The 11,194-nt window shown below is 42.7% G+C and overlaps 2 protein-coding genes across 16 annotated transcripts in view; one reads left to right on the forward strand and one right to left on the reverse strand.

The window, feature by feature from the left end:
* Fam149b1 (family with sequence similarity 149 member B1) overlaps nt 1-5,364 on the forward strand; it is a 41,663-nt gene extending 36,299 nt beyond the window's left edge. For 7 of the 14 annotated variants that reach the window (XM_021642993.2, XM_021642992.2, XM_060382051.1 and 4 more), the window contains 5 exons: nt 230-350; nt 561-680; nt 3,759-3,837; nt 4,117-4,200; nt 4,810-5,364. In XM_021642993.2, the coding sequence (XP_021498668.1) occupies nt 230-350; nt 561-680; nt 3,759-3,837; nt 4,117-4,200; nt 4,810-4,877 (472 nt within the window). In that variant the 3' untranslated portion in view covers nt 4,878-5,364. Of the gene's footprint in view, nt 1-229; nt 351-560; nt 681-3,758; nt 3,838-4,116; nt 4,201-4,809 lie in introns of those variants that run through there. The other 7 variants (XM_021642990.2, XM_060382054.1, XM_060382048.1 and 4 more) reach the window with 6 other exon arrangements.
* Nucleotides 5,365-6,999: 1,635 nt separating this feature from the next.
* Dnajc9 (DnaJ heat shock protein family (Hsp40) member C9) lies at nt 7,000-11,041 on the reverse strand. Of its 2 annotated transcripts, none has more exons than XM_021643017.2 (5): nt 10,720-11,041; nt 10,405-10,545; nt 10,057-10,311; nt 7,861-7,947; nt 7,000-7,526 (listed from the first exon to the last, which is right to left on the reverse strand). In XM_021643017.2, exons 1-5 carry the CDS (start codon nt 10,897-10,899, stop codon nt 7,410-7,412), a joined length of 780 nt encoding a protein of 259 aa, XP_021498692.1. In that variant the 5' UTR covers nt 10,900-11,041; the 3' UTR covers nt 7,000-7,409. The 2 variants fall into 2 exon arrangements, with proteins under 2 accessions (XP_021498692.1, XP_060238044.1); XM_060382061.1 differs by lacking the exon at nt 7,000-7,526 and adding an exon at nt 7,658-7,678.
* Nucleotides 11,042-11,194: the final 153 nt, after the last annotated feature.

Genomic DNA, 11,194 nt, shown 5'->3' on the forward strand with positions numbered 1-11,194 from the left:
TGCTGGATGAGATCATGCTGTTGATTCAGCTGAATATTTATATTTGTAAAATTTAAGGGAGGGGGAAAAAAACTTTCTAAAATTGATACTCCTTTTCTGAAAATCCAGGTGGCTTAAAGCTTCCTGAGCACATTAAACTTGGCGGCTTGGTTCACTGAATTTCTCATCACTTTGCTTGTATTGTAACAACTTTGCTTTCCCATCTTGGTCTTGCTGCTGGGATCTGCAGTCCAATGACAGCAGACACACTCTCTAATCCCTCACCAATGACCCTGGGTCGGAACAATCTGCTGCCACCTATTGGAACAGCTGAAGTAGAACACCTGAGCACCGTGGGGCCGAGGCCCACAGTAAGTCTTGAGTCCTGCCTGCCCTTGCTTATTCGAAGCCCTCACCAGCAGTAGTTCTGTAGGACTTACATTGACCTCAAATCACACTGTCCTCTGCCAAAAATAAAGCAGGTTCTAGGTCATGGCAGTGGGTACCACAGCTGCTGATGTGGGACAGACGCAGCCTGCAAGGCACTGTTAGCTGTTTCTGTGACTTCATCTCCTCTGCAGAAACCTCACGGTGACCCCAGCCGAGCTCGAAGTGCAGTGGTGGACGAGCCTAACCAGCAGCCCCAAGAGAGGCTCCTTTTACCTGTCTTCTCTAGACCCAACACAACTCAGTCGTTCTTGGTAACGTGCTTCCTTTTTATCTGTTTTGGAGGGGTTAGCAGTATCTCAGATAGCCCATGCTATCTTGAATTCTTTCTGCCTCCAGCTCCCAAGTGCTGGAATTACAGGCGATAGCTACCAACTCAGCTCCTATTTGTCCATGATAGTTGAGGAAAGAAGGGGGTTATAGGAGAGGAGTTGGCAAATTTAGGTCTCTTTATTTAGTGGCTTGATTAACTCTAAGAAAAAGTTGGAGATTATAATGATAAAATACCATTCTAGGTATGTCTTCTTGAAATTCTAAGTGGTCCCCAGCCTCCTATTGTTAGTAAAATGCCCTATTCATAAATTAAAATTCCTCAGCAATTTACTCTGAGCATAAGCTAACAAGATAAACTCCACTGCATACCTGGTCAGCCTGACTTTACTGTCTTCCCTGCTCTTGTGGAGTTTACACTTTAAAGTGGTGTCAGACAGAGGACCTGGGATATGAGCTGAGTTGACCCTCTTTCTCATAGGTGTTTTAAATGCTGATACTTGTCTCGATTACTGTGCACTTACTAGCCCTTTTACTTTTAAGAAAGAATCTGAAAAATTCCTGAGGACTGGGGCCTTGTGACCTTGTACACCTATATGTCAATGCATGGCCCCTACCTCATCTGCTTTGTGGCAGAAGGACTTGTAAAGCATAGGGTAATAATTGAGCTTGCACTTAATGCTTAACTAGAGATTCCATGTCCTGTTCCAGTTTTCAGAATGGTAGCATTTGTAGTTCATATATCCCAACTTGACCCTGGAACCATCTTCTACTTAGCAGTGGTGGGAGTTTGCATTTGTTTGTTTCACAGGGCTGCCATAACAAATGACCACAACATAGCCAAAATAACAGAAACTTAATACTGCCAGTTACAGAAACTGGAAGCTCTCTGCAAGTTCTAAGAGAACTTTCTTGCCTCTCTGTAGCTTCTATGGTTGCCTGCAATGCTTCTGCTGGATGGGCATGTAGTAGGCTAATGCCCTAATAGATAAGCTCCAGATGCCAGGGAGAGACCCTGTTGGCAAAAAAAAGGTGGGAGCTCCTGAAAATCACACCAAAGGGTGGGAATCTGCTGTGTGCACATGTGTGGGTGCACACTCACACTGACCATAGACACAAAGAAAAAAAAAGTTGGGGTTAGATAGTTCAGTGGTTAAGAGCACTACTTTGCTTCCAGAGGCCTCAGGCTTGATTCCCAGCACCTACATGGCAGCTTACAAGTGTCTTTAACTTCCCAGTGAACACAATACATGTAGTCAAAATACCTATTACAAATAAAAAGTTTTGGTCCATCTAAAACAATATGATTTCACTTTAACTTACTTACACAAAGAAATAGTTTTTACAAAAACAGTCACATTCACAAGTTCCAAGCTGATGTGACTTTTAAAGGGTACTATTCAACTTAAAACTTCATGAGGTTTGAGTTAGAAGAAAGTCACAGAAAAGGCCAAAAGGGAAATGTAGTTGATTCCTAGGATTCAGTGTGAACCTGGGAAAACCTAAGAACATGTTCTGAATTAGTCCCATTAGATTCAGAACATTTCGTAAACAAAGTTTATGTTCTATAACTATGTTCTTTCCATTCAAAATTTAATTGTAGTTGCCTTAGGGAAAAAAATGAACATATGAAAGCACTTCAGTCTCTTTAAAAATTAAATGTACTTTATAACAATAAAAACTGCTTGCCTTAACAGTATTTTCATTTGCAATCATTAAAAAAAAAAAAGATTAAGTAGCAGTTCAATATAACTAAGAGTGTGAGCTCCGAGTGTTGGGCCTGGTGCTGCTGACTAGAACTTTGTTCCTTGGTGCTTTCATCTAGTCTAGGAGTCAACAACCTCAGTCCATGAGCTGTACAAGGCTACTGCCTGTTTTGTAAGTAAAGCTTTATTGAAGCAGAGGCACCAAGCTCATTTGTCTGTGGCTACTACTACTTTTTGAACAGCCATGTTACATCATGTGGTCCATAAAGCAGTCCGCTAAAGCCTAGTCCCCACAGTGTGGTACCTTCATCAGGAATAAGTTCTAACTCTTAATTCTAGCCTCTCACAGAGACTGTTTTACTTAGGAAGCCCCAGCATGATGCCTCTTTTTAGTATTTACATTTTAAGTCCCTTGACGTAACTTTGGTATTTTGTTTTGAGACAGTAGGTAGGTCTGGGTGGCCTTGAACTTAGAGCTCTGCCTGCCTCTGCCTCTCTCTCTGTCTCCGCTTGGATTAAAAACATGCATCACCAAAGTCAACTGAATTAACTTTGAAATGTTTGAGTTTCATAAAGCTAAAATGTAAATTGAAAGCTAAAGTTCATTACATGGTGAAATTATAGGTACACTTCCCTCTCACCAACAGTGTTGGTTCTATTAAAACGGAATGCTATAACATCAGATGGAATTGTCTTGGCCAGTTATGGTGTTGCAAAACTGCAACCCCAACACAATGGTGGTAAAATAAAACATCCTTTTGTATCTAATTGCAGTATTACACCATATGGATTATTTGAAAGTGCTAAGATTTTTCTTAAATATATATTAAGTTGTACAACATGCAGTTCTTACAAGTTAGCAAATTGCTTTGTGGACATCTAGCTTGGAGTTTTCTACTGGAATTTAACACAGTGCCCTCAGGTTGGCAGATGACAGTTTGTCATTGTTAACGGTAAGTTTTCCTCTGTGTCAGTTTGAGTGAGATGTTCCCCATAGTGTATGGCATTTGAACGCCTGGTACCTAGCCAGTGGTGTTGTTGGGCAGCTTAGGAGATATGGCCTGCCTGGAAGAAGTATGTCATTTCAGGTGTGTGTGAGTTTAAAGACTCCCACCATTGCTAGTTACATAGCTCTGCTTCCTACTTGCAATTCAAGATGTAGATTCTCAACTGTCCCTGCCGCCATGTTTTTTTTTTTCTTGCTTTGATGGATTAAGTAAGCCATTCCTTCTGTAAGTTGCCTTGGTCATGGTGTTTTATCAAAGCAGTAGAAAAGTAACTAATACACTCTGTAAGCCTCAAATAAGACTCTTTTGGGAGAAGCTACATCCTAAGATGCCTTTCCCTTTCTTTTAGCCAGACACTCAGTACCGAAATTCATGTGCATCTGAGTATCCTCATCAGGCCCGACCTGGCAGGGGGTCTGCAGGTACAGGTGGGGCTGTAGTTGTTGCTTTTATTTTCTTTGTTCGTACACATCTTCCTTTCCTGCAGACTTGTCTATATTTAGTTGTCCCTCCCTCATCTATGTAAATCATCTTAGCATCATTTTGGAAGATGGGTGTAAAAAGGCTTGCTGCCCAAAGCCAAAAAGTTCCTGATTTTTGGTTTGTTTTTTTATTAACAAGCAATTAATCTTTAAGATAAATTATTATGTTTTGGTGTGGGGGGATGGTTATGGCTCAGTGGTTAAGAGTACTTGCTGTTCTTCCAGAGAACCTAAGGTTCCGAATATCCATGTCAGGCAACTCACAGCCACCAGTTTCAAGAGATCAGACTCCCTCTTCTGGCCCCACAGGTACCTGCATACATATGACATAAAACTCACAGGCACACATACATATACATTTTTTTGTTTTTGTTTTTCAAAACAGTTTCACTGTGTAGCCTTGGCTGTCCTGGAACCCACGCTATAAACCAGGCCTCAGACTTATAGAGATCACCTGTCTCTGCTTCCTGAGTGCTAGAATTAAAGGTGTGTGCCACCACTACCTGGCACATCTTAGTTTTTAATGAGTGGGTTTTCAAGCAAAACTAGGCTACAGTTTTGGTTCTCTTTGACTTTTGTTTTGAGACAAGTCTCAGCTGTTCAGCCCTGAAAGCCCTGGAACTCACTATGAAGACCAGGCTGGCCTTGAACTCACAAGATATTATCCTATCTCTGCCTCCAAAGTGGTGAGATTAGAAGTATATGCCACAACACCCAGCTTGCTTTCACTACTTAGATGATAATAGTTTTCCAATAGGGTAAACTATTTAAACATGGTGAATGTATACTTAAGACAGTGTCCAAATTTAAAGCCCATGTAGTAATTTATACAAAAGTCTCTAAGACATGAACTGTGATGTTTCTTACCAAATACAAACTGTTTACTAATGTCATTCTGTGCAATTCTGTGTCTGGCAGGTCCTCAGTCACATGGGTCTACAAAACCTCAGAGCAAAGGTGGACCCATCTCTAGAACCAGGCAGTGACCAACCACAGGGCAAGTAAGAAACTGCAAGGCCGCAGCACATTATAAATGCACGAAGGCTTCATGCACCAGCACTGAGGCGCTGAATGATGCAAAGCTCTGACAAACAGCAGCTTGGACCATCAAGAGTTATCTAAGAAACACTACAGATGCCAAGGGCTGCATGGGCAACTGTTCTGTGTCCAGTTACTGTCTTCTTCCAGCTTTAGTCACCCTATTCCACGGGGCAGTAAAGATTGTACCCAAAGACGCAACAATGAAAAACCACCCCAAATCACTGCGCATGTTGTCTGTAACCAATCACCAGTTTAATTCTTATACAATTCAGTGAGATTACATACACACAGATGATTCAGATCACTGGCTTCAGAATATTTCTGCTTTTATTAATTTCTGGAGAACTGTACTTAGTTTTAACCTATTGTTAGAAGAAAGTGCTGCCAACAATCTGAGATATTCATCAAATAAATGTCATTCCTAAACTTTAAGTTCTTTATTATTTTTGTATGCTCATACACATGTGGTCAGAGGACATCGGTCTCAGGGTAGGCACCTTTACCTGCCAAGCAATCTTGCCAGCCAAGCTCTCTCTTTCAAAAGCAGAATGAAAAAAGAGCTAACTACAGGTATCATTATGGGTACAAAGTAAGGTAAACTAATTCGTTTCTTTTTCCTAAGACAGCCTTACATGCCTACTTGACATCAGGGCCTTTTGTGTGTTCATGCTTGTGCAATTGTGTGCATGCATGTGCAAGCCAGGTCACTGGGTATCCTTCCTAACTGTTTCTCCATCTCATTTTTTGGGACAGTCTCTCACTGAACTTGGGTTCACTCATGCGTGTAGCACCAATAACAGAGCTTTGTCAGTAATGGGGATCCAAACTCAGTTTTTATGCTTTACCACTGAGCCAGTTCTCCACTCAAAGAGGAATGGAGTTGGGGAACATCATGTTCCTCTAGTTCCATGACCAGCTTCTCAAGGGCACTTAGGAACATAGTAATTGTGTTAACTCTGGCTTGAGTCTGTCTTATGAAATCACCACTTGACTATTGCCTTAGTGGTGTGAGAACTAATTCTCAAGGTGGCTAAATTCAAATGGTTGTCTATTGAAGGTGACTTAATTATAAGTTTGTATGCTATCAAATAGATGCTTCAAGTAACCCACACTGAATTATATTTTAATTAAATACTTCTAATGTGCTTGTGATCACAAACTAAATATGTAATGTGTAATTATGTAATGTAGCCTTAAACTATAATGCTCAGTGGGAAGAGACTCATTTCATACATGATGCATTGACTATAGTCTACACATCAGTCACTGCAGATATGTCACGTATTGTACTGACTGTCTGCCAACTCAAGGCGTAAATGAAAATCTGTCCCACAAAGCCTTACAATCAGCTCTACAAGGGTGGCCTTTCCACACACCCCAGGTCACTTAGCCTAGCTCCTCACCCTTTCATGTGGATCCCCTCAAAGCTAATTAGTATTCATCTTCAAAAACCTGAGCATAGCTGGGCGGTGGTGTCGCTCACTTAATCCCAATACTTGGGAGGCAGAGGCAGGCAGATCTCTTTGAGTTCAAGGCCAGCCTGGTCTACAGAACAAGTTCCAGGACAACCAGGGCCACACAGAGAAACCTTGTTTTGAGAAAATTAAAAACCCACATGAGTATAGTAGGTCTATATAGCAAATCCCAGGCTAGCCAGAGAGCTACACAATAAGACTCATCTGAAATAAACCAAACCAAACAGATCCATAAAAAAAAAAAAAAAAAAAAAAAAAAAAAAACAAGACAAAAAAAAACCCCTGGCTGTACTTAATACATCAGTTTATTGAGTTCGGATCTCATTCTTACAGATGACAAGCTCAATGAAATGACTAATCCTGTGCCCTGCAAAGACAACTACAACATCCGTCTGTGTTGAAGCCAGCCTGTCTGTTGCAATACAAGTAGATTATGTCCTTTAAAACACTGATAATGCACTAGACCTTTTCATTTTTTTCTTTATCCATATACTGTCTTACAAAAGAGTTTGCAGTAACATGAACACCCACATCTCTAACTTTAAGGACCAAATACAAAAGCTAACAGTCAAACAAGAAAAGAGGATCTGTGTAAGATTAAGACCAAAGCACACTAGCATTTATTTAAAAGATAGCTGTTCAGCAGGTGTTCTGAAGGTGTTCTCCATAGGTAGAGTATTTCTTTAGTGCATGCACATCAGCAAAAGCAGTCCACAGAAACCAATATTCTAGATAGAGCTCCCTGAGCAGAAGGTCCATGGAAGCAAATGTCAAATCCACCCTCCCAACCATCACTGCTACAAACCCTTCATGTGAAGCCCTGATACAATGTCAGGTGAATTCTAGGAAATACTAAGAACAGGGTGATGACGCCTGCTTGGCTTAGGTGATCCATGTTTTAATGTAGGACAACTTCTCTCAAAGGTTAGGCTAATAGGTGCCTTCACCTTGTCTACCACAGCACCACTGACACAGAAGGACCCATGAAGAAAAAAAACTCCTTTATTTTTTTTCCTTTTTGAGAGCCGTTCTTTTACCTCCTTTGGAAGGTTTGCAGTATTTTGCTTCCATCTCAGCCAGAAAATTGTCCATTTCCTTTTGCCGATCTTTTTGTCTGCTCTGTTTGAGAAGTTAAAACACAGCTTTCAAAATGCAACACTGTCCACTGAGACAGTTTCACAGCTAGGAGGGTTGGGGTAAAGAAGGTCCACCAATGACTAACAATGGGTGTGGATGTTCTCTGGAGTGGAACACTGGTGACAACTCTACAACTGGGAGGAGGGGAAATAACTGAATTGTACATTCTCAAAAACAAAAAATATGGTATAAGTTATGTGTAATTGTACCCTAAAAGAAAAAAAACAAAAACCAAAAAACCACCAGAACATATTCTAAGCAGTACACAGTAAAAGGGGCCTGAGAGAAGCCTGTGGGAGGAGACTGCCTCCTTTACCTGGATTAGTGCTTTCAGGTTATCCACTCCTTCCTCCAGGCCCAGCTCCTTTCTGCTCAACTCTGCTTCTTTAGCCTCTTCCTGGGCCTAAACAGAAACTTTGATCAGCCAAGAAATAACAGAACTACTCCTTTTTCCCCCATAAAGAAAATGTTAAGACCCCTTCTAGAACTGGAATTATATGAATAAAATTATACATGGTTTCATTAGAAGGCAACACACACTACTCAGGGGAAGCACCCTAACTCCAATAAACCCTTCAGTTTTGTTTCCAACTCTACTTCCTAGAGAGCACAAGTACTTTGGCATCACAAACCATATGGTTACATAAAGGAAAAAAACCTACTAGGTGAACTGGAAGGCTCACACAGGCAGGGATAGCTTCAAAAGGGATGCCAGGTACCAGGCACCTCAGAATTTTCATCTAAGACTCCATTTTATACACTGCACTGACAACAGCTTTGTGAGCTGCTGTGATTTAAAGGCTTTCTCTGGAGCTGGTTAGCTGGCTCAGCGGTTAGCAGCACTTCTTGCTCTTCCAGGGGACATGCCGAGCACCCACATCAGGTTGCCTATCACTCTAGCTCCTGGGAATCAACAGCCTCTTCTGGCGTCCGTGGGGCCCACACTCATGCACACACAAATACAGGTGCAAACACACTCGCATACACAAATAAATGTAAAATGTGTTCTGAGTAGCACATTTTAAAATAGCAAATTCAGTTTTAGCCTTTACCTGATTTCAAAGATGCCTTCATTTAACAAAATTTGCCAAAATACTACAAGAACACCCAAAGGCAACAACAGTAATAATATGAAGCTCTACTCCTTGCAAAATTTTCTATGTAGCAAAAAACTACATTAATACTGTGAATAATAATAGGGATCTTGTTATTCCAGAAGAAAAACAATTTGTTTTATTCTCAAAATTCAGCATCCCTTAATCCCCTTACACTGGTTATACATCTTTCAAGCTGTCATTTCCCCTCAAACTATAAGATTCTCAAACTAAAATCCTGATAGACTATAGCTGTTCAGTTTTACCTGAAATGACTAACAAGTGGGTATGGCTCTAAGCAGATGTAGCCAATAAACAAAAGGACTTCGGTATCTTCTCCCTTCTTCCCTCAATGCAACCGACATGGCAGTCTTTAATTGGTAAAGCAGATCCTTCAACTCACCCCAAAAGGTAAAGGTCAGTTTTTCTCTCTGCATGTTCTTGTATCTAAACACTCCAGGTCTTTGCCCATCCATTTGAGACACACAAAAGACAACTCAAGTATTCACTAAACACCTAAAACCTGCTCTCCTGGGGAGCACTAATTGTGAAAGTCATGATGAAGCAACTGTTGCTTTAACAACAATCCAAGGTAACTTCCGAGAGGCTTCCTACCTTGAATACTTTGGCCATCATCTCCACCAAACCTGGTTTAATAGGGATATGAAAAATTACAAAATCCCAATTCTCAGCAAACACATGTTCCTCGGAGCACGGCACAAAGACTCACCTCAAGTGTGCTTTAAGAAAGCAGATGGGGGCTGGAAAGACCATCCAGCAGTTACACAGAAACCAGAGTTGTCAGATCCCTGGGAGCTGGAGCCACAGACAGCTGTGAGCCACCTAGCCTTGGTCCTGGAAATTGAACCTGGGTCTCTGTAAATGCAGTAGTACATGCCCACTGAGCATTTTTTTTTCCAAATAATTATATATGTTTACAGGATTAAAAGAAAAAAAATCTATTTTTTCTCCTCTTCTGGGCAGTTTTGGAGATTTAGGGACCTACCACACACTAGACAACCAATGCAGCATTGATCCACATACCACAGCTTGACTTCAAAAGTAGCAATTCTCCCAAGTTAGCCTCCTCAATGCTCAGTACTAGTAGCACCACCACAACTCGCTGGCCATTCAACACTTTTAACAAGACAGTCACTGCTGTTCACCAACCACACCTGGACCACAGCTGTACCTAGGATCCCTACAGAAAAGCTACAAGGACTCCCAAACAATCCATAAAGTGAAATCATTTTCAGCACAACATAGCAAAACAAACAGGGTTTGCTTCCTGATCATCTAGTCAGATCAGCGCTGCTGGTCAAGCAGCTCCTATTTCAGCAGTTTGTTCCCTTCGTTGTAAATACGCCAAGACCCCTTTTTGAAGCAGCTCAGATGTTACAAACAGCATGCAAACTTACCCTCCTTTTTCTTGCAGTCATCTTTTGTTTAGACTCTTTAACGAAGGCTTTGTAGGATGGAACCTCTTTGGCATCGATAGCTTGTTGAATGATGTTTCTTATCCTGGGCTCATCTGTGTATTGCACACAAAGCACAGACTCCATGATCTGATCCATGTCACCCTTGAAGTCCAGGTACGCCTGCTTAATATCGTTTAGCTCTTCTTCCGAGCCTTTGTATGTCTTTTCAAAGGCTTGAATGTCCTCTAGCGTTATCTAATGACAAGGAAGATTGTTTTAACTTCGCCATTGTACTTTGTGACCCGAACGATGGGAATTAGAGCCAGTTTACCTTTTAGAGCCCTTTACCTTTTTAAAGAGTAACCGCCAATACGCATTCCAGTCTCGGTCTTGATTGAGGCCAGCAGAGTCCTCGTCCACTGTCCCCTGTTCATCATACACTGCTCTCTGCTCCTTGTCACTCAGAACCGTGTAGACTCTCCCCAAGATCTGCAGGTAGAGAGCATCCAAAAGTCACCCTGACCCTCTCACTGAAGCCGTGCGGCTAGAGAAGCTTTAAAATACCAGGCCGAGGATCAGCAGTGCGCTGTCCCAGAGGTGGGGGGGGGGCCCAAGAGGGCGGGAGAAGTCCGGGTGGCCGTCCGAACGCGGGCCCACACCTACCTGGAAGCGGCGGGTGGCGTCCTCTTTCTGGTTCTCGTCCACACGGTCCGGGTGCACTTGCAGGGACACTTTGTGGTAGCCGCGCCGGACCTCGCCGTCGGAAGCCTCGCGCCGCACGCCCAGTACCCGGTAGAGGTCTGCGGTGCCGAACACCTGCTCGCACAGCTCCAGCAGCCCCATGCCGGGGAAGAGGCTGCCCCGCGAAAGTCGCGAATCCGTACACACAGCGGCTCCGTCAGCCCGCCGCCTTTTCCCGCCCAAAAAGCCCTGGGCGCCTGCGTCACAGGAGGCGCACCGGGGGCGGGGCCAGTCACGCTTTACGGCAGCCGCAAACCGCACCTGCTCTCACCAGACAAATAAAACACGGCCCTCGGCGTGCGGACGGCGGCGTTTTGCGGAGCGGAAGCACGCCCTTCTGACCTGGTACTCGTACTTCCTTCATGTTCTCTGTGCAGAAGCTCAATGACACATCAAA

This window comes from Meriones unguiculatus, chromosome 4 (assembly GCF_030254825.1).
Source record: "Meriones unguiculatus strain TT.TT164.6M chromosome 4, Bangor_MerUng_6.1, whole genome shotgun sequence".
In the NCBI taxonomy this organism is placed as follows: Eukaryota; Metazoa; Chordata; class Mammalia; order Rodentia; family Muridae; genus Meriones; species Meriones unguiculatus.